Source organism: Loxodonta africana, chromosome 13, assembly GCF_030014295.1.
Source record: "Loxodonta africana isolate mLoxAfr1 chromosome 13, mLoxAfr1.hap2, whole genome shotgun sequence".
Lineage (NCBI taxonomy): Eukaryota > Metazoa > Chordata > Mammalia > Proboscidea > Elephantidae > Loxodonta > Loxodonta africana.
The window spans coordinates 66661076-66683117 of record NC_087354.1 but is presented as its reverse complement, the minus strand read 5'-3'; the positions used below and the strand labels follow the sequence as shown (position 1 = coordinate 66683117).

The following is a 22042-nucleotide window of genomic DNA, read 5'->3' as shown; positions in this document are numbered from 1 at the left end:
CAGTAGGGACCAGTCCCTGGAGAAGGACATCATGCTTGGTAGAGCTAAGGGTCAGCGAAAAAGAGGAAGACCCTCAATGAGACGGACTGACACAGTGGCTGCAATAATGCGCTCAAGCATAACGATTGTCAGGATGGCCCAGGACTGGGCAATGTTTTGTTCTGTTGTACATAGGGTAGCTACAACTGGAACTGACCTGACGGTGCCTAACAACAACAACAACAATAATAAAATTCTCAATGTACATCATTGCATTATAAAAAAAAACAAAAACCTTTTTATTAGTGTAAAGGTTGTTTTTACTTGTATATAAAATAAGTAATTAAAATTGGTCAGATAATCAAGATGAAAATGAGTTTGAGGAGAAAGTCCAATTGGAGCATTTGATTTATAAATTCTTCTAGAGTGGTCCTTTAATAACAACAGACCGGTCAGGGGACTTCAGCATCATTACCAGTTTCCAACCTCACCCCATCTCCATGGTAGAGATGATGAACATGAGGATCAGAGAAGAATCCCTGTGTCTTAATCACACATTTAAGAGGGTAAAGACAGAACTAGAACCTGCATCTCTTGACTCCTAAGGCAGTATTTTTCCTCTATGCAAAACAAACAAACAAACAAACAAACAAAAAAGCACTTCTGGCAAGTCATCGGACTCATTTTAGCCAAATGCTTAGTCAAATATTTAAGAGTGAATGTTAATAATGAATGACAAGGGTCTTTATAGTCTCATATATACACAGCCTAGAGGTCAACCTCTTTAAAAGGCCTCCTTTCATACTAAAGAGGTACCATAATCAGCTACAAAGAACTGTGGAGTGATCTCTCAGAAAAAAACACTAAAAAAAATCCTCTGAAACTTTGCTAATATGATTCCAAGAAGTAAGGAAAAACAATGTCCAGGGAAAGATGACCTTTAACTTGAAGGACGATGAACAAAGTAAGGTTCTACCATTATCCTCAGTCATAAATACATTACAAAAATTACAAAACAGCTTTCAAAACAAGTTAGGTGAGCTTCTGAAGAGAGAACACGAAAACTGCCTCACCCAAATATATAATTAGATTTGTTTCTCAGAGTAACGGAGAATGAATATTTATCTTCGAGAATGCAGGGACAAGTCAGTCAGTTACCAGACTCAGGAACTGATTCATGACATCTATTCAGATATTTAAATATTTATTTGATATTTCAGTGGCATCTTTTAAATTTTTATTTCTCAGAGGCAAAAGATGAGGCAACAAAGAGATCAATTATTATGATCGATGTCTTTAACCTTCTCCCTCTTCAAATCTCACAATACTATCTTTGGGCAAAAACCTTTTGGACTGTAAGAAAATCATGAGGTTTACAGGAACCACTAAAAAAAACTGATCAATCAAAAACCATTTCCTGGATGATGGACGTGTATTTTTACATAAAGGTTGCCTGCTTATTCTTGAAACAAAAGCTTCAAGCCTTGCCATCATTAAAGTACTAAAAATAAAAAATGAAGAGAAATGTGTCTGTTGAACTGAACTGAGACAACCATGTGTTTAAGTTATGTATGTTAAATAGATAACATATTCTAATAGCATTACAATAGCTAAAACAGTGCAAACAGAATAACAAAAAGGTTATGAAAGCCTGACGGTTACCACAAACATGCCTCCGTTCCAATGACAGTCTCCTAACAATGGACATCCTGTTAGAGTCTGAAAATGCCTTGGTAAGTTGGCTTCTATGGACACCTATGAAGAGGACGTGTATTTCTGTATTGGGAGAAAGCACAGGACAGCGTGTCAAACCCCAACCAGAGGAAATCAGCACTCCTTTACCTTCACAAAGCTCATGCGGATCGTACACATTTTTGTGAGCTCGTAGACGGTCTCAAAACCATGGTTTACGGACTGTGCCAGTAACTGAGCGAATTCTTGGTTGTTGAAAATTTTCAAACTACATCCACTAGGGATCTTGCAAACCGTGGTGGGATGAAATCCATGATGGTAGTTGCAGTTCCGACTTTGCACAAAGATGCTACTATCACTGAGGCATTCGGCATATACCTCCCCGCCAACATAATAAAGATGAACGCCTGTAGGGAGATAAAGTATATGATTTAGCCACTACAATTTTTTTTAATAATTAAAGTCACCCGTGCCATTTCTTTTTTTAAAAATTTACTTTAGATGAAGGTTTACAGAGAAAATTGGTTTCTCGTTTAATAATTAATACACATATTCTTTTGTAACATTGGTAGCCTGCCTCACAACACGTTAACATTCTTCCCTTCTCAACCTTGGGTTCCCCATTACCAGCATTCCTGTCCCCTCCTGCTTTCTCATCCTTGCCCCTGGGCAGGTGTGCCCATTTAGTCCCATTTTGTTTTATGGGCCTGTCTAATCTTTGGCTGAAAGGTGAACCTCAGGAGTGAGTTAAAAGGGTGTCTGGGGGCCAGACTCTTGGGGTTTCTCCAGGCTCTGTCAGACTAGTAGGTCTGGTCTTTGTCAGTTAGAATTTTGTTCTACATTTTTCTCCAGCTCTGTCCTGGACCCTCTATGGTGAACCCTGTCAGAGCAGTCAGTGGTGGTAGCCGGGCACCATCTAGTTGTGCTGGACTGAGTCTGGGGGAGGCTGTGGTAGTTGTGGTCTATTAGCCCTTTGGACTAATCTTTCCCTGTGTCTTCATTTTCCCTTGCTCCAGACAGGGTGGGGCATCTGTGCTATTTCAATATAGAAATATAAATGTACATGGATTTAAACTTTGGTAGGTAGATAAATATTCTCTAAGTCCCGCACAACTGACAAAATCTTAGTGAACTGTATTAGTTAATACAATGTCTGAATGTCAACATGCATGTCTAGTAGGTTTCCAGGAAATAATTTAGCAAAAACATTTAAAAACTAATAACAAAATACAGCAGTTTCATTTTGATGAGAGTTTAATGCTCTGTTTAGCCACGAATTTTAAGAGTAGTGCCACTTCAAAAAATCAGCATTGTAAAGCCTAGGCCTTTATCACAGAATCCTGTATGATTCATCATTTAAGTTCTGTTGCATTTATTCTGCAGTTAGGCTGTTTGAGAATTTCAGGGTGAAAAGAAAGGAGGATAGAGAGAAGTAGAGGGAGCAGAGGAACGAGAAAGCCACAGGTGGAGGAAGTATTGCTCAGAGCTGTAAGATGTAAGGTCTGGTTTTAAAAAAAAACTGCAAAAATAATTCATACTATGTGAAATCTGATCTCACTGAACTAGCACCTGCTCCAAACATCTTCCTGTGAGATCTAAGTACTAAGAGTGTAGGAAATTGGTATTATCCATGCTTTAAAAAAAGGAAAGGAGTTAGAAAAAAAAAAAAAAAAAAAAACACCCAACGTTCTGACAAAGCCCATACCATCAGGGGAGATTAGACAGGCCACCCAGTAAACAGTCGCATCCCATGTGGCTTTAAATGACACACCTCGCAGGGAAAGGTTAACTCTGGCACGGTTTAGTCAGTGCTCAAGCTACTGTCTCATACAAAATGCTACGTGTTGTGCTCATGTGTTTGCACAATGGCTAAGACTTCTGTAACTCAACTAGAGAGCTGCTGCAGCAGAAGTCCATTTTTCTGCCTGGTGGAGAGAAAACAATTTTTTTTTTCCCTGACTATTAAAATGATGAATTTTCACTTTAGGAAATTTAGAAAGTAAAATATAAGGAAGCAGAACATATTATCACTCCTTGGGTGACCTAGAGGCAAAGACTGTTAACAGTTTGACACACATACTGTATTCAGTCTTGGGAATCATTAAAATTTCTTTGAACACATTTAAAACATCTGTGTGATTGCATGGATGTAACAATTTATTTAACTATTCTCCCACTACTGGACCATTTCTGCTATTTTAACGATGCCATGATAAATGTCTTCGGACAATTTTTGATAATATCCTTAGGAGAGGTTCCTGGAAATTAAATTATTGGATCGAAGGCTCTTGATTCACTTTGCCAAACACTTTCCAGAAAGCTTGAATGAATGTACACCCTCACCAGCACTATATGACTGGGTGCCTTTTCTCATTTCACCTGTGTCAGTGCTGGCACTTAAAACATTATGTCCTAACTTATGGGTGAAAAATAGTATCAGTTTTCATTTTCATTTTCGTGATTACCAGTGAGCCTGGGTACGCTCTCATATGTTTATTAGCCATCTGTACTTCTCTTGCGAATTCACTGTTCATATTTGCTACTCATTTATCCCACTAAAACCAATCAGGTGCTGTCGAGTCAATTCTGACTCACGGTGACCCCACACGTTTCAGAGTAGAACTGCCCTTCACAGAGTTTTCGGGGTTGTGACCTTTTGGAAGTAGATCATCAGGACTTTTTCCTGCAGTGCCTCTGGGTGGATTTGAACCACCAAACTTTCCATTAGTAGCTGAGACTTAAAAACATCTCTGCTACCTAGGGACTCCACTTATACTACTGGGATCCTAGTATTTTTATTATTTTTTTTATGAGCTGAGTGTATAGGGAGGATGTAAATAATTTGTTTCTTATTTGTTTACCCATTAGCCCTTTGTCTTTTAATTTTGTTCGCAGTATTTTTTTTTAACCTACAGAAGTCTGAAATCTTTAAGTATTCAAATCTCATGTGATCTTTTCCATTGCTCTTTAAACTGAGAAAATTTCTCCCTCTCTGATCTCTATCCATTGAGATCAAATATATTTTCTTCTGCCTTTTTAACGATCTGCTTTTTAAAAAAACCAAAACACTCATGTCGTTAATCTACTTGGGCATATGGGATGAGGCTAGAGTTTTTCCCTCTATTTCCACCTATTAACAGACCATTAGAAAACTCTTTTCTACTGATTTTGTTATGCTCCACTTAAATTTTTATATATATTACAGTGTGAGTTTAATTTAGTCTATTGTTTTATCTACACACTTTTAATTGTAGTTTTATAAACCCTAAAGTCAAGGATTTTTTCTTTGACTTTTTTATTAAAATTTTAGCTATTCTCATTTATTCTTCCAGGTAATATTCAGAATACATTTTCTAATTTTCAAAAAACAACACATTCTGATAGAGATTGTTTTAAAACTATAAACTGAATTAGGTAGAACTAATATTCTTAAAACACCTTCCCTTTAAAGAATATGGCCTATCTGTTCAAATTTTCTGTCTCAGTAAAATTTTGTTTTCTTTACATAATTCTCACATATTGTTGGTTCAGATTATTTCTAAGAAATTTGTTTTCTGTTGCTATTTGGAATGGAAGGAGCCCTGGTGGCACAGCGGGTTAAACGCTCGGCCACTAAATGAAAGGTTCGTGGTTCGAACCCACCAGATGCCCTGAGGGAGAAAGATGTGGCAGTCTGCTTCCATAAAGATTACAGCCTTGGAAACCCTATGGCGCAGTTCTACTCTGTCCTATAGGGTAGCTAGGAATAGGAATCCACTTGACAGCAGTGATTTTATTCAGAACGGGACTTCTCTCTTCACTGTATTTTCTAACTGGTGACTGCCAGATTAAAGGAAACTGACTTACGTAAATTTTAAAAAACGTCCTTTAGAGGTTTTGAGGTGAACAATCTTATCATTTGAACAGACACGATGTTCATATGCAGTACTAGCACAGGCAAGTAAGAAATGCACTCGTATGCTTCTGGTCTGAGTGTAAACTAGGAAAGGCTTTCTGGAAAGTAACCTGGCAAGGTCTATCAAGAACTTTGACCCACTAATTTCACTTCAAGAATACTTCCCAAGAATATAATCAATCATATCACCTACAAATAATGCTAATTTTGGCTTATTTCCATTATCTGTAATTCTACATTTGAGAACGCTTGTCAGGGTGTCTGGAATAATTTTAAATAATGGTATTCCTAGAATCCTCAGAGTACAATGGTTTTTAACGACTTTACAATAATGACTATCTTTAGAACTTGATGAAAAATATGTCCCTCGGCCCCAAAGGTATGCAAAATTGTGTTATAAACAATTTCAGTGGTTTGCAGGCTGTGGAAAGGCATCTATCTATGCATGTTAAGAACCTAAATTCTAGCATCAGTAAATGTGATGAAAGCTGTTAATTTGAAATAGAACAAACAACACAGAAAAACAGAACCAAGGATATCCATACACCCATTCTCCAGATTTCTCTATTGTGACCATTTGTTCCCTTTGCTTTACCATTGGGGCCCTCCCTCTCTACCACCCCTCTTTCTCTCTCTCTTTCTCAACACAGATTCTAACACAGGATTGTTTGATAGATAGACAGACAGATAAATCTTTATATATACATAATTTTTCCTGAACCATTTCTTCCAGCCCTTTACCCCTACATGGTTAAGCATGCATTTCCTAAGAAAAACGATATTCTCTTTCATAGCCACAGTAAGGGTAACAATGCCAGCAAATTTAACACTGATAAAATTAACATTGATTTATCTAATCTAACATTCATATTCTAATTCTGCCTACTGACCCCAATAATGTCTTTTAAATACCATGAAGTACTTTTTCCTTGTCTAGTACAGCTGCACGTCCAGGCGCAGGTACTGCACACAGTCATATCTTTATAACCTACTTTGATCTGGAACCTTTCCACAAGGTTTGTCTTTTGACACTGGCATTGTGGAAAAATACAGCACCCCCTCACCCTTTTTAGCAGAATGTTCATAGAGGAGGGTTTGTCTGCTGTTTCCTCACAATGAGATTCCAATTTGCATTCTCAGCTGGAACACGCAGAGGTATATCCTTCTCCAGGCATCACATCCGGAGGCACACACGATGGCGGTCTGTCTCTCGTTGGTAATGTTAATTCTGATCCTAAGTCAAGGTGCTGTCCAATTTCTGTACTATATAATTACTGCTTTTGATTCTCCCTTGTAGCTAACAGGTAGCCCATGAGGAGGCACTTTAACACCATGCAAATACCCGGCTTCTCCCTAGGGTGCAGTGGTTAAGAGCTACGGCTGCTAGTCAAAAAGCTCAGCAGTTCGAATCCACCAGCCGCTCCTCAGAAACCCTGTGGGGGCAGTACTCCTCTGTCTTACAGGCTTGCTATGAGTCGGAACTGACTCCATGGCCATGGGTTTTGTTTTTTTGGTTTAATGCCTCCTGCCTGATCCTTAGTATGACGGTTGCAAAATGATCATTTTCTCACGGTAGCACTCCCTCTACACTTAGCAATCAGCCTTACCCATTCATTTATTTATCCCTTTATTATTGCTGTGGGCTCACGAAGACTATTGCTTTTCAATGACTTAAAGTTCATTGTTGTTGTTGTTAGGTGCTGTTGAGTTGGTTCCAACTCATAGCAACCCTTCAAGACAGAGTAGAACTGCCCCATAGGGTTTCTAAGGAGCAGCTGGTGGATTTGAACTGCTGACCTGTCTGGTTAGCAGGTGAGCTCTTAAACAGTATGCCACCAGGGCTCCTTAAAGTTCATTACCATACGTACTTAATTTGGTGTTTAAATTGTCCCGGAGGTGGCCAGTGGGAGCCCTTCCAAGTTGGCTCTGCTGACATGCCCCCATCATTTTCACAGGCGTTTCTTTACTCATGGGCGTAACAAGGTATTCTAGGCTCAACTCGTGCCTACCTGCCCAGCTTTGGAGTCAGTCATTCTCCAAAATACCCTGGTTTCTTTCAACTGGAAATGATGTTACAGACCGAGACCTGAGCACTGGATTTGCTTATTACTATTGGGTGTCTTTGCTTCTCGGCTCTTTCAGTGGCGGATGTAGAAACTATACACGTGTATTTACATACATACATACATGTACATATAAACACGCAGGTACCTATATATGAGAACATAAACAGACACACAGACATGCTGTTGCTGCTGTTATTGTCAGCTGCTGTTGAGTTAGCCCTGGATTCATGGCAGCCTCATGCACAATGGAACAAATGCTGCCAGGCTCTGCTCCAGCCCCACGACTGACTGCAGATGGGACTGTTTTGATCCACTGGGTTTTCGCTGGCTGATTTTTGGAAGGAGATCACCAGCCTTTCTGCCTAGTCTGTCTTAGCCGGGAAGCTCTGCTGAAACTATTCAGCATCATAGCAACATGCAAGCCTCCACTACAGACGGGCTGAGGCTAAGCTTGAGGTGCACTGGCCAGGAATCGGACCTGGGTCACACATACACTATTAAAAACATGATTTCACATTGACACCTCATCCATCTCCATGGGATCCTCCCTCCCCACCCAGTCTTCCATATTTATATATCTCTTCTTCCACAGTGAAAACCTACGCTCCCAACAACAGCCACACATTTACTCATTTGTTTAACCTTGTAAGTTCCACAACTGTTTCACTCATGACTCCACAATCATCAGGTCTACTAACTAGAGTTCAGGAGTTGTTTGCAAAACCTCCCCAGCTCTTCCTACCCCACCTGGCCCCTACTAAAGGTATATAGTCAAATACTACCTTCAGAAATTATTTTGGATTAGTTCTTTCTTTACAGTGAGTTAGGGTATTCATCTGAAATAGAATTTGGTTATTTGCTTTAGTTTAATTTCAGTTCTTAGGTTGTAACTCATTCTTTAACAGCTATTTTACTCTGTGGCAATACATAAGACAGAATAGTGCCCACAAACAGCAAATCACTATTTTAGCTAATTTATATCAATATTACGGACACTGATAGAAAATCACAAAAATCACTGTTTGGAACATGAAGAACTTCCTGATAATACAAACTAGGGGAAACAATATTTACCCATTGTAGCAAGTGAGCATTACCTGATGTTGTTTGCTATGCTAGTTTGCCACAGGAATGATGAATGGTTCAGTCTCATCAGAGGAGACAGGGACCCAGCAGATTTGCACTCAAAAAAGGCCACAGGGAGAACTCACCTTTTCCAATATGCCGCCTCGTGTTTTCAATAGTGGAATTCCGGTTAACGTTGGATAGCAGCCCAAGGCAGAAACGGTTCTTGTTGTTGGAAGGATCAGTGAAACCATCCACCAACACACTTGTGGAGGAGGCATGGAACGCTTCACCCACACGATTGTTGAGCTCATAGTAGACAATAGAGCACCAGTGTTTTGGTTCCTCATAAGCAACTGCCTGAACATCTGCAAGAAAGAAAAGGCTATAGTCAATCAGGGTTAGTGCCTCCAGCTCTCAAAAACTGAAACTGTGTTGTAAACTTGGCTCAGGACCATGGAATGAAGATACAGGAGATCAACTGCTAATACAATGTATGTAATTTATCTATGATGTCTAAAGCAGGTACTTCTTACTAAGTGTGACTGACATCCCCCTGTAATTGAAGTTTCTCCAACTACTATCAGGTAGCCAAAATGCCAGCTAAGCAAGCAACAGTATATGCTGAACACCAACAATATGCTACTTGCTATGTAGTGTGCAGAAGTAGAAAGTAGGCTCACCACAGACCCCGGCTCACCATCTAAAGAAATGCAACAAGTAGCGAGGGAAAAAACAAACGGGAAGAGAACAATGAGGAGAGAAAATATTCGAGAGGTGCTGGCATAACAGGAATACTCTGGGCAAAGCCTTGGTAGGCCTACGCTTTTTCTAAGCAATGAGAATCAGCTTCTAATATTGATAAGAAATTACTTCACATTTGGTTGCCAATAACTATCACTGCTACAGCTTTACTCCAGCTCTCAAACCCAGGAAGAAACCTTGCCAGCTGGCCATTCCTACAGAATGAATCATATCTCTCTCATCCAGATTTCATGCTAACTTCCTTATATTTGCTTTAAGTCATGCAGAGCAGGTGTGTTTTGTCTCTCCATTACCAGAATGGGCCAACAATGGAAATTACCCAACTTTACTGACAGGATGCAGCTTGTTAAGTCAAATCTCTTAAGACCAACAAATCTCCAAACAGAACATGCTTCTAAACATTTGCAGCTAAAAGGTTTTAAAGATAAGTTCCTTCTGTAGTAAAACCTCTTATAGCATTGCTTTTAGAGATTCCAGGAATACAACCCATTGTACATCCAGTGTGCCAGTATGTAATGATCGGAGGTTTATGAAGTCTTTGGTGAACAATCATTAAAAAAAAAAAGAAAGGAAGGAAATCCACATCAGAAGCATGGGCTAAAACTGATAAGGGAGAATTACCACCGTGTTCTTAAATCAATTCCACAAATATTAAAAAGCATTTTACTTTAAAATTCAGAAAACAAGGAAAACGATCATTTAAAAATCCACACATACACTAGCTGTTTGATAAACAAGTGAGCTGCAAACAAACACACCCTAGTGTCCTTATCTGCTAAATACCTCTCCCATATCAACACAAATTTCCAAGAGCAAAACTTTAATGATTTACAACTGTGAAATCTTGAAGAAGCCTTCAGTGTCATTAATAAAATGTTCTTATCAGTTATCAGGATTGTTCAAAATACTATTTATCTACCACAAGGGTTGAAAATTTTTTCTGTAAAAAGCCAGAAAGGTTTTGTGAGCCATATGGTCTCTACTGTAACTACTCAATTCTGCTCACGTAGCACCAAAAGCAGCCATAGAGAACATAAATAAACGAGCCTGTGTTCCAACACAATTTTATTTACAAACACAGACAGAGGGCTGAACTGGCCTGCGGACTACAGTTTGCTAAACTCTCTAATCTAGGGAAACCACTAAAATTTTTTGTTGTTCTTGTTTAAAAAGGGGTCAATACTCCTTCCTCCTGAAAATATTAACTGCAAACTTTTTCTAGCGAAGAAAAAAAAGATTTTTAAAATTCTGATTTAGGTGAAAGTTTACAGAGCAAATTAGTTTCTCATTGGACAATTAATACATGAATTGTTAAGTGACATTGGCTGCCAACTCCACAATGTGTCAACACTCTCCCCTTCTCCACCCCGGGTTCCCTGTTTCCATTCGTCCAGTTTTCCTGTCCCTTCCTGCCTTCTCGTCTTTGCTTTTGGGCTCCTGCACCCACTAGTCTCGTATCCATGACTCAGCTATGAAGCACGTCCCTCACATATGTTACTGTTGGCCATACAGACCTGTCTAATCTTTGGCTGCAGGGTGAACCTCAGGAGTGACTTCAGTACTGAGTTAAAACGGTGTCTCGGAGCCATACGCTAGGGGTTTCTCCAGTCTCTGTTAGACCAGAAAGCCTGTTTTGCGGGGGGCGGGGGTTTGGTGTGAATTTGAATTTTATTCTACATTTTTCCCTCCACTCTGTCTGGGACCCTCTATTGTGTCTAGTGGAGAAAATTTTAAAGGCTATTTAAAGGACATGCCTATTTCTCAAAGTTGGCCATTTTAGGCATAACAACTAAATTGGCATAGAATGGAACAATAGTTACAGGGCCCACATGCTCCTAACTGTAGAGTAATGGCTGTGCCCTCTTTTGCTACACTGTCCCCCAAGTGCAGATTCCAAGGATGTGTGAGATAGAGGTTACTTTCCCCAACCAAAGTCTTTCACTGTTGGCTTGTAATCACATGTTCTAAGAGATGATCAGGAAGCATAAAATACAGAGCCAATAAAAAGGGATACAAAAACACTGCCTCTGCCTATGGAGCTGCCATATACTAAGAGATATACCTCTGGTATACGATCCAGCTCATTCCAATGGAGGGAGCACAAGGACAGAATTCCCCAAACCGTATCAGTGTAGATCGCAGAATAAAATTTTACAGGTAGAAAGGTGTACATTCTATTTTACCACATTGCACACCTAAGAACAGTTTTTTGAGTTCATGCTCAAATTTTAAGCACTGAAAAAATATACGCAATTCTAGCAAAGACTAAATTTTCTCCTAATGCAATATGACACACCTACGAGTCCCTGGGTGGTGCAAATGGTTAACATGCTCAGCTGCTATGCGAAAGGTTGGTGGTTCAAGTCCGCCCAGAGGCACCCTGGAAGAAAAGCCTGGGAATCTACTTCTGAAAGGTCATAGCCATTGAAACCCTACGGAGCGCTGTTCCTACTCTGACACACATGGGGTCACCATGAATCAGAATCTACTCCACAGCAACTGGTTTCCTGGTTTAAGTAATCAAATTGTAGTTAACTTCAATTTGCATAAACTATATATGAACTGAACGGTCCATGCCACAGGTTAAGTGCGTTACTGAAGTACTTTCTCCAACAGTGTGGTCATGACATCATATAGATGCTCAAGGATTCTCCCAAACTCATTTACCCGAGTTTTCTGCTCACTTGAACCTACTCAACTTCCCAATGCAGACCTGGAAGAATGATGCCATCTTCCCTTCAGCTGCTTCCAGGGGAGATAATGAGCTGGGAACAAAGGCCCTACCAGACAAGGAAAGAAATTTTCAGTTCTGCTTATAAAGTCTGCAGATAAGAACAGGAAAAACATGTACCTCAAAACCTTTTTGGCAACAAGGCTGTGTACCATCAAGTCGATTCGACTCACAGCGACCCTATATGACAGGGGAGAACTGCCCCATAGGCAGTTTTTTTGTTTTTTTTTTTTTTGACATTTGAAATTCAGATACCTGTATTATCTGAATAGGGTTTCCTAGACTATACTTTTTACAGGAGCAGATTGCTAGGTCTTTTCTCCCATGAAATTGCTGGTGGGTTCTAACCGCAGACCTTTTGCCTAGCAGCCGAGCATTTAAACCATTGTGCAATGAGGTTAGAGATAAATAAATACAGCAAAAAAGAAACAAATGCCATCAGTTTGCTCCAGCTGCACCTATACACAGATGGGCAGAGAAAATAAATGAGGTTTATGAAAATCTATCCTAACCAAAAATGGAACCCTTTGGAAAGCCCAGCTATACGAACTTCCGATTCTGGAAATCACTAGTAAAAACTCAACTTTAGCATTATTCTGCTCATTATTTCACAGCATCCCTCTGTCCTTCGTTTAAAAATACTATATTTATCACCAACTCAAAATTATCACATATTATACATCTATACAGACTGCACAATTATACTCAAGCCCTCATTAAGTCAAATGTGTTTTTTTTTAAATAAAAGACTTGCTGTCCAAAGACTTCTTTCTACTGCACTTTTCTTATCATTGTGCTCCATCTTCCTCAAAAAAGCTACCTTTCTAAAGATTAATAAAACTCGTGAGAGAAATGAACATTTGGAAAGGTAAACTTCAGCCTCTAAAAAGGGAGTCAGTGGCGAATCATTTTACCTCCTCTGTTGATTTCTGAGGGCAGTGAAGGCGCCATCATATTCGTGTCCATGGGCTGTGAGCCATCCTGGGTCATGGGGTCTTCAGGAGGCAAGTAAGCAGGCGGGGGTGTATCTGCTACAAATTTTAAAAGGAAAATCAATTCTTCATCCTCGATAAACACACAGGCTTAAACATATATTCTCTTTTGTGCTGAAATTCTTAGGAGATCATGTTATCATTTCAACTTGGCTGATCTCCTTGTCAGAAGACTGGCTACCATGGACATGGGTCTTGACATATGATTTCTAAAAATAACTACTACCCTATAATCTTATACATCTTTAGTGAAAATTCGGTGGGAGGAAAAGTACTATATACCAGTTCTAGAAGTTGTCTGCCTATCCTGGATCGTGACATTTTGAAACAATTGAATAGCATTTAAACCACACTTTCATGCAGTCCACTTTGACAGGACCTCTGCATTGTCCAGACAGATGGACAACCTTTGAATGCCACACGGGACTTCAGAAAAGCAGCTTCAAGGTCTCCTGCATGAAATCCATGGCACTTAGGAATCTACCGCTGAGTTTCATTACAGCCTACTGGTTCACACTGCTACTTTTCCACGACTTCAAGCAATCTGTTAGGACGATCTACTCCCCCACCCACTTCACCAATCACTAACTTCAGAAATCCTCGTAACAGAATAAGGAAATAAATCAGTTTATCACAGCTATCTCCTATTTCAGAAGTTAGGTTTTTCTTTTTCCTGAAAAGCACATAGCCAGTTGGCAAATAAAAACCCATCTGGCATATATGGCCGAGGCTCGGGAACAAATTTTTACCTTAGGGACTCATGGATAACTGGGATGAGCGCTCTAGACTATTCAGGGTAAATGTTGACTACAAATAGCTAGTACTGCTGCTTTAGTTTTTCTCAGTGATTTCCATGTCAGAATCTCAGCTGAATCATAACTCGGTAACTCCCACCAACTAGCTGCTAACAAAGGCATAGCTAACAAGCAATGACTCAAAGCACTGGACTATGGGGACCTTATCTGGATGCCTTTTTCACCCTTTCCTGAGCTTCTCTGAACTCAGCTTCTTCCCTACAGCTGTAATGCTGACTCTGATTTACCTCCAGCCAGGAATGAAGACAAAGAGCCTCCTCTGAGACCACATGCAATGAATTTCTGCAAACCAGCTGGTGGATATTTTATGGGCGACCTGCGGCATGAGCACCACTGAGAGGGACCAGACAATCAAGGCTAGCACTCTACTTGCCTTAAGAAGCTCCTCCTACTCCCTGCAACTTTCTCTTTTCCATACTTCCTCTACTTGGCCTATGACTTAATCACTGACAGCTAGGGACAAAGTGTAAATTCAAGTGATAATCTTCCATTTCCTTCACTGTTGGGACCACCCTGGGTTTGCCAAAACTAAACTCCTCACCACTAACCTAGCAAATCCACTGGGTTTAGGAGAGAGTGGGTTAGATAGGAAAAATCAGTAGGCAGGATATTAGCTGGACTTTTAAACTAATCTATGTCCCAGCCTCATCCTAAACAGCTCTGCATTGAAAAACAAACAAAACAATGCAAAATAAACAGGCTTAAAATAAAAGAAGCAATCAATCAATACATGCATGCAAGCAATATCAAACCTGGACGACTTTTCAAATTCTCAGGACATACCAGCATTGTTGTTGAATTCAAATTTACTTAAAAACATTTCAAGTGGCCCAAATGACACCGTGGCCCAGTCATTCTCCCTTCTTGAAATGCTAACAGATACGAAGTATATCTTTGTTTAGCATATCCTTCTTGAGTTCTATTGGCAAGCAATTTGGCACTATTATTTTTTTTTTGTCTGAGATGCTCGCTTATTAACCTATAACTTGAAAAATATAATGTTCTAATTAATCATTTGATAAACACTACACCATTGGTTCTATCTTAAAAAAGAGGGTAATTGCCTTTGTCTTTGCTAAATTAAACAGATGGTTTCCAGTGCTTCTGTTACAATTCCTTTGATGCTGAAGTGTATGTTTCTTGGGATTACATCACCATTTAAGTGAATTTAATTAAGTAGGGGGGTATGACCCCTCAGGAAGTTAAGTTTTCTGAGGCTGACCGTACAACTGGGTTTCTCATAGCAGCAAATGTGCGTAACATACTATTTTTCTCTTCCTCTCTTTTACAGAGAGCAAAGACTATGACCATTGTATCACTTCCAGAATGATGGACCTCTTTCAAAACCTTTTATAATCCAGGAAAAATACACAGCTTATTCAAGGACCTGTGCCTGACAAATAACACAAGAAGTTTGCTTACTCGGCTACCGGGTCTTCTTTCGCCAAAAGTCACATTGTAAGAGTACTAGAGCACAGTGCCACACACCAGGACTAGCCTTCTCCCTTCCAGATCACCCCGCGTCTCCCCAGCACTGCGATGACCCAGCCTGATCTAACCACAGCATGCGCTAAGCATTCCAACGTACCTGGCATCTGAAAAGGGCTTCCTGGGTCTGAGCTGGTGGGAGAGTGGGGGTAGGTGCTACTGCTGCTTCCAGGAGAGTTTGGGTAACTGCTGTTGGGTGAATGAGGAAACGGATGGCTGTTGGGCTGCTGGAAAGAATCCGGAAAAGTGGCATTGAGTGGCATGTGAGGCTCGTTTTGTCCTAAGTTACGGAACTGAGCTAAGAGGCTGTGCTGAGGGTTATACTCGCTATGGCGTGGAACCAGCACTGGAGGAAGAACTGGAAAAGGGGGAAGAGAAAAAGAGAGACAAAAATGAGAATGATTAACATCTGTAATTACGTACAAGAAAGCTGACACATGATCTGTGACAACAGACTACCTGAACTGTCTTGCTGGTAACTCAAAAGCACTATTCAGATGAGACGCCATTTTACACTCAGTAACAAATATGGACTCTTTAGACCCGTCAGTGACATATGCCTGAGATATGCCGCCTTGATAAGCTGTCGCTGGCAAGTCTTACAAAATATATTCTTTTAGGTTAAGAATGCTAATGTCCCCCCATTCTTAATTTTTTCATTCACTAAGAACAACAAAACAGAAACCCTGGTGGCGTACTGGTTAAGTGCTACGGCTGCTAACCAAAAGGTCAGCAGTTCGAATCCACCAGGCATTCCTTGGAAACTCTGTGGGGCAGTTCTACTCTGTCCCATATGGCCGCTATGGTTGGAATCAACTCAATGGCAGCAGGTTTCTTTTTTTTTTTTTAAGAACAAAAACACAATTAATGATACAGATCATCACTGACAATTCCAGTTTGCAGCTCTGGCTGATAAAGATTTTACGTTTAAGTGGTAATAATATTTATGAATAGTTTTAGAAGAAATAGGATGGAGTCACTGGCTGGCTTACTTTGGACATGTCATTAGAAAGACCAATCACTAGAAAAAGGCATCATGCTTGGGAAAGCAGAGGGTCAGAGAAAAGGAGGAGGACCCTCAATGAGAAGAACTGACACAATAGCGACAACAACGGGCTGAGACATATCAAAGATCATGAAGATGGTGCAGGACCGGCCAACGTTTCATTCCGTTGTTTATACATAAAGTCACGTGAATTAGAGTTGACTGGGCAGCAACTTACAGCAACGTTTATTGAATGATATGAACTATTCACCACAAAATGTTTTAAACTGACACACTAACACTTTAAAACAAAAGGTAGTGTAACAACCAAACCCGCTGCCATCGAGTCAATTCTGACTCATAGCGACCCTACAGGACAGAACAGAGCTACCCCATAGGGTTTCCAAGGGAGCATCTGGTGGATTCCAACTGCCGACCTTTTGGTCAGCAGCCGTAGCACTTAACTACTGCACCAGGGCTCTAGTAAATGAAGTAGAGGGGGTAAACGCAGCAAGCAGTATAAAATTCAAATGCCAATGAAGATGCTTCATCAGACAAGATATGACATTTTGTAGGACAGAATGTGTGTTGTGTCCCATTAGTCATGCTTTACGAAAATCTTTTCTCTAAGGGCCTTAATGTTCACTCACTCCTCACAATCTGATAGACCAAGGAACAAACAGGTCATGCAACCACATTTTTCTTCAGAATCTGTTGAGAAGCTAGGAAACCAACCCTCATGTTGTTCCTAAATACGCTGTATGTTAGGAACCTAAGGAGTTAATAATTAGCATGGTCATCACCCTCCAGAAACCCAATGTTTTGAAACCTCACGGTGGAGGCAAAGCCACTATAAACTTAATGCTCACAGCAGGAAAGGGTGGGGGAACAGTCACAGCCCTACCCAGGGCCAGACCCTACTCTCCTCACTGGGGTGGCCAGAATGCCCTTCCCGATCACAAAGGTCATTGGAAGCCCTACTTCTCTGGTGGCCCAGCTAGGAAGAGAAAAACACACCAGCTAGTAAACTGCAGGGGAGGAGCGAGGAGGAGATTTAAAATCTGTTATATTGTTGAGTGCCCGAATGTATCTTCCCAAGGAAATTATATTCAGTAGTATTAGGAATTAAGTAAACTTTTTAGGGCTTTCCATAGAATCTATCCATAATTTATATCATTTCTATGGGATCTATGGGAGGATGTGTTCTAACACTTGGAATGTCATTTATTTATGAGATGAAAATTGTTTTTCTTTTAAGTAAAAATAGGTTTTGAAGACAGTGAAATTTCCCATATGCTGTATCTTAAATTTCTGCATAATCCTGTATCAATAAGATTTGTTATTTCCCTGTTATCTGATCCCTTAGAAAGAAACCTTTTTAGTATAACAAGTATATTTTCTTTTTAGCATAGTGATGGAATCTGTCCAAACCAGCTCTTCAAAGCATAGTAATTTCTCCTTTTACCTTTCAATAGCCATCTGAAGTGTAACCTACTTTGTTCTGTGAAGAAAAAAACCCTGAAAGTCATAAAGATTCCCTGTACTCCAATAAAAATCTGTATTTTTAAAATAAATACATGCTATAAAAGTCTAATACCTTTAGATTTCCTATATAATCAGAAACTTTTTTTTTTAGCTGCTGCAGCTTTAGTTACCACTTCCCAACTTGCCTTTTTACAGTCATCTCTCAATTCTGACTCTTATCCTTAAAAAAAATAAAAGAGGGCAAACAATGGCCCTTAAACCTTCCCCACAAACGCAGTGCCAGACAGCAACTGGAACCAATCAATCTCCCATCTCCCCAACCGTTCTGGAGGGCCCCTCACCCCACATGCAGATTCTATTACCACAGCCCATGTTTTAATGGGTTTGGGTTTTTGTTTTTTTTTTTTGTATTGCCAGTGCTTTGACTCATGGTGATCCCACAGGACAGGAAAACTGTCCCATAGGGTTTCCAAGGCTGTAATCCTTACAGAAGGAGACTGCTATATCTTCCTCCCACATATCTTCATACAGATATTATATATTTCTTGTTAAATTTACTCTTACATATATTATCATTTTTGTTGATATTTTAAACGGAATTTTCTCATTGTATCTTCTGATAAATATGAAAGTTACTCATTTTGGCACGTTACTTTTATATCCTATTATTTTGGCTGAATTCTTTTGTTGTTTAGGTTAGTTTTATCATTGATTCTTTATAGTGTTCTCCTAGTATATGATCATGGCACAAACAAGTAGATATAAAAAAAAAAAAAACAACCAAACCCAGTGCCATCGAGTCGATTCCAACTCATAGCGACCCTACAGGACAGAGGAGAACTGCCCCATAGAGTTTCCAAGGAGCGCCTGGCGGATTTGAACTGCCGATCCTTTGGTTAGCAGCCGTAGCACTTAACCATTACACCACCAGGGTTTCCAAGTAGGTATGGTTTTCCTTTTCCCATTGTTTTCTCTTGTCTAATTGCATTGGCTAATGGGGGCAGAATAATGTTAAAAAGCAGCAGAGACGGCGGCTCCTTGACTTATTCCTGACCCTGATGAAAACACCTCCAGTGCTTCCCCATTGGGGCTGAAAACCAATAACCCACGGCTGTCGAGTCGATTCTGACTCACAGCGACCCTACAGGACAGAGTAGAACTGCCTGAAAGAGTTTCCAAGGAGTGCCTGGTGGATTCCAACTGCCGACCTCTCGGTTAGCAGCCATAGCACTTAACCACTACGCCACCACGGCTTCCATTAGGGCTTAAGTACATATATATTCTCTCAAAGAAGTATCTATTAATTCCTGTATTTGAGTGTTTTTAATTATCAATGGGTGTTGAATTTTTGTCAGAAGCTTTCTCAGCATTTCTGGAGATACTACTATGATTTTTCTTCTTATACCAATTAATATGGTGAATTATGCTTGAATTCCTGGCATAAATCCCACTTGGTCATGATAAACTATTCTGATCACTGCTTTAAATGTATCCCACAGATATGTAGGTGTTCTTTGTGATCATTATTTCCCAGAAATCCTGTAGTTTTTGCTTTTATTTTCTCATTCGAGTTATTTAATAGAAAAATTTAAAAAATATCCCAGTGGAGGAGCTTATTTGCTTTCAATTTCTACTTTTATGGCAGCATTATAAGAATGTTGATTGTAATACTTCTACTTTGTATGAAACTTATTAATGTTTCCTTTGAGACCTACAATGTGATATATTTTTGTGAATGTTCTTTGTACATTTGAAAAAAAGGCACATTTTCTATTTAATCATGGTTCAGTGTTCAATATTTATCTATTAAGAGCTACCTTACATTTTTTTTTTTAACTGATAATGTTGCTTAGGTATCCTGTATCGGGGTCAGCACAGTATTTCTGTGAAGGGCCAGAGAGTAAATATTTTAGACTCTGGAAGCTATATGGTCTCCTTCATTCAATTCTGCTGTTGTAGTGAGAAAGTAGCCACTAAAATACATAAACACATAGGCATAGCTATGTTCCAATAAAGCATTTTTTACAAAAACAGATGGCAACTAGATCTGGCCTGCAGACTACAGTTTCCCTGTCTCTGGTATCATTACTTACGTTTTTCCTACATGACCTGTCTCGTATTTAGATTGCCATGTAAAAGTTCCTATTATTAGTGTGTTTCTATTTGTTTTTTCCAACATATCCTGCAGTTTCTTCTTTATATAGGTGGTTGCTGTGTTATTTGGTACATAGATGTTCATTATAAAGTGTATATATGTATGTCAATGCTTTTTGGCCTGAATTGTATTTTGTTTGCTATCAGAATTTCAACCTTTACCTTCTTTTTGTTTCTATTTTGCCTGGTACTTTTGCTAATTCCTTTATTTTAAGCCTTTTAGATGACTTTTTTGCGGGGGTGGCTACAGAAGCCCCAGTAGCGCACTAGTTAAGAGCTCAGCTGCTAACCAAAAGGTTGGTGGTTTGAATCCACCAGCCATTCTACAGAAGAAAGATCTGACAGTCTGCCTCAGTAAAGATTTACTGCAGCTCTACTTTGTACTACAGGGTGGCTATGAGGTGGAATTAATTCAGGGGCAATGGATTTGGTTTTGGGTCTCTTGTATACAGCACAGAGTTGAGTTTTGCATTAAGACCCAATTTGGAGATCCTCTTAACAGGTGAGATAAGCCCATTTACATTTATTGATATGATTGATTGATGTTTGGTCTCAACTCTGCCATTTTATTACACATTATAGTTACCGTATTATATTACTTTTTCTGAATTTCTCTGTGATATAACTTCTCTTTGTCTTCTGTTTTTGTTTTTAAAGAAGCTCTAAATATAGCTTTGCGTTTCTCTTCTAAGGTTATTTTTGTATTTGTACCTTTTTGGGTCTTCAATTCCTTTTTTCCCTTATATTTTCCCTTAACATTATCCTATCTGGTTTGTCAGTCTTAAATGGTATCCTTTGACTCCCACCTATTACTGATACAATAATCAATAACTTTAATCTACTTTGCTTTTTCATTACTGCTTTGATTCCAGTTTGTAAAGTTGCACTCTTACTACTTTGTCAGAACATGTAAGATTTACATACTATTCCTTCATCCATGTCCCCAACTCTTCTTCTAGTCTTGTCTCTACAATTATATGTTTATTAAATACATAAAATGCTCATCACAGTCCTTTGCCAAGGTTTCCCTGGTCATCTCTTAGATGGTTAACAGCAGGAATGCACTGAAACAGCATGTTTAAAACTTTTTCTGTAATCTTGATATTTGAAGGACAGGTTGGCTTGCACTTGCTTAAGTTTCTTGCAAAACACTTTTTTTCACTGTTGAATATTTCTGTCTGATGCTTTTGAGAAGTCAGATTCCAACCTTACTTTCTTAACCTTTGTTAAGTAAATGTGTTCTTTTTGCCTGGAGGAATTTTGTCTTGAAAGTCTAATAGTTTTAAAAAGGTATGTTTCAACGTTGATTATTACAGGTAAAGGGAGGTCATTTCAACATGTAGAATTAGGTTTTCATTTATTTCTAGGAAGTTTTCTTAGCTTATAGTTTCAAACACTAGTTCTACTTCACTGTTTACCCCACCTACTGCTATCCCTGGGCTAGAAGCCCGGGAGCTCCAATTATACATATGTTGGATATTCTCTGCCTGTTTTTCATTCCAATCACTTTATCTCTGACCCTTTTTGCTTATCTCCTTTTCATTTTCTTAGTCATTTATCTTTCTTCAGTGAACTGTATTAAGTTTTAAAACAAACCTATTCTCCCTCTGTCATGCTGTAATTTATTATTTATGAAATGGTTCTGTCTTTTTATTTTCTGAGTTCCATCAACTCTCAATGATTTCTTCCCATTTTTCTCTGTTTCTGAACTCAGCTTTTGAATTTCTATCCCCTTCCCAAATTCTTCTTTGAGAATATTCAATTTGTTTTGAAGTATTGTCTTATACTTAACTCATTCAAGCCAAGGACTGGAAGAAAATATTTGCAAATCATGTACCTGATAAAGAATTTGTGTCCTGACTATATTCCAGCTGGCATCTAGTCAATTCCAACTATATATAAAGAGCTCATAAAGCTCATTAATAATAAT

The 22042-nt window shown here is 39.3% G+C and overlaps 1 protein-coding gene across 2 annotated transcripts in view; it reads right to left on the bottom strand.

Moving 5' to 3' along the window:
* The window catches only part of SMAD1 (SMAD family member 1), a 90596-nt gene that overhangs the window by 3727 nt on the left and 64827 nt on the right, over window positions 1-22042 (bottom strand). The window contains exons 3-6 of one of the 2 annotated variants that reach the window (XM_064267544.1): window positions 15589-15846; window positions 13108-13221; window positions 8844-9065; window positions 1822-2078 (exon numbers count right to left, since the gene is read on the bottom strand). In XM_064267544.1, coding sequence (XP_064123614.1) covers window positions 1822-2078; window positions 8844-9065; window positions 13108-13221; window positions 15589-15846 — 851 coding nt within the window. Of the gene's footprint in view, window positions 1-1821; window positions 2079-8843; window positions 9066-13107; window positions 13225-15588; window positions 15847-22042 lie in introns of both variants that reach the window. The other variant, XM_064267543.1, reaches the window with a different exon arrangement.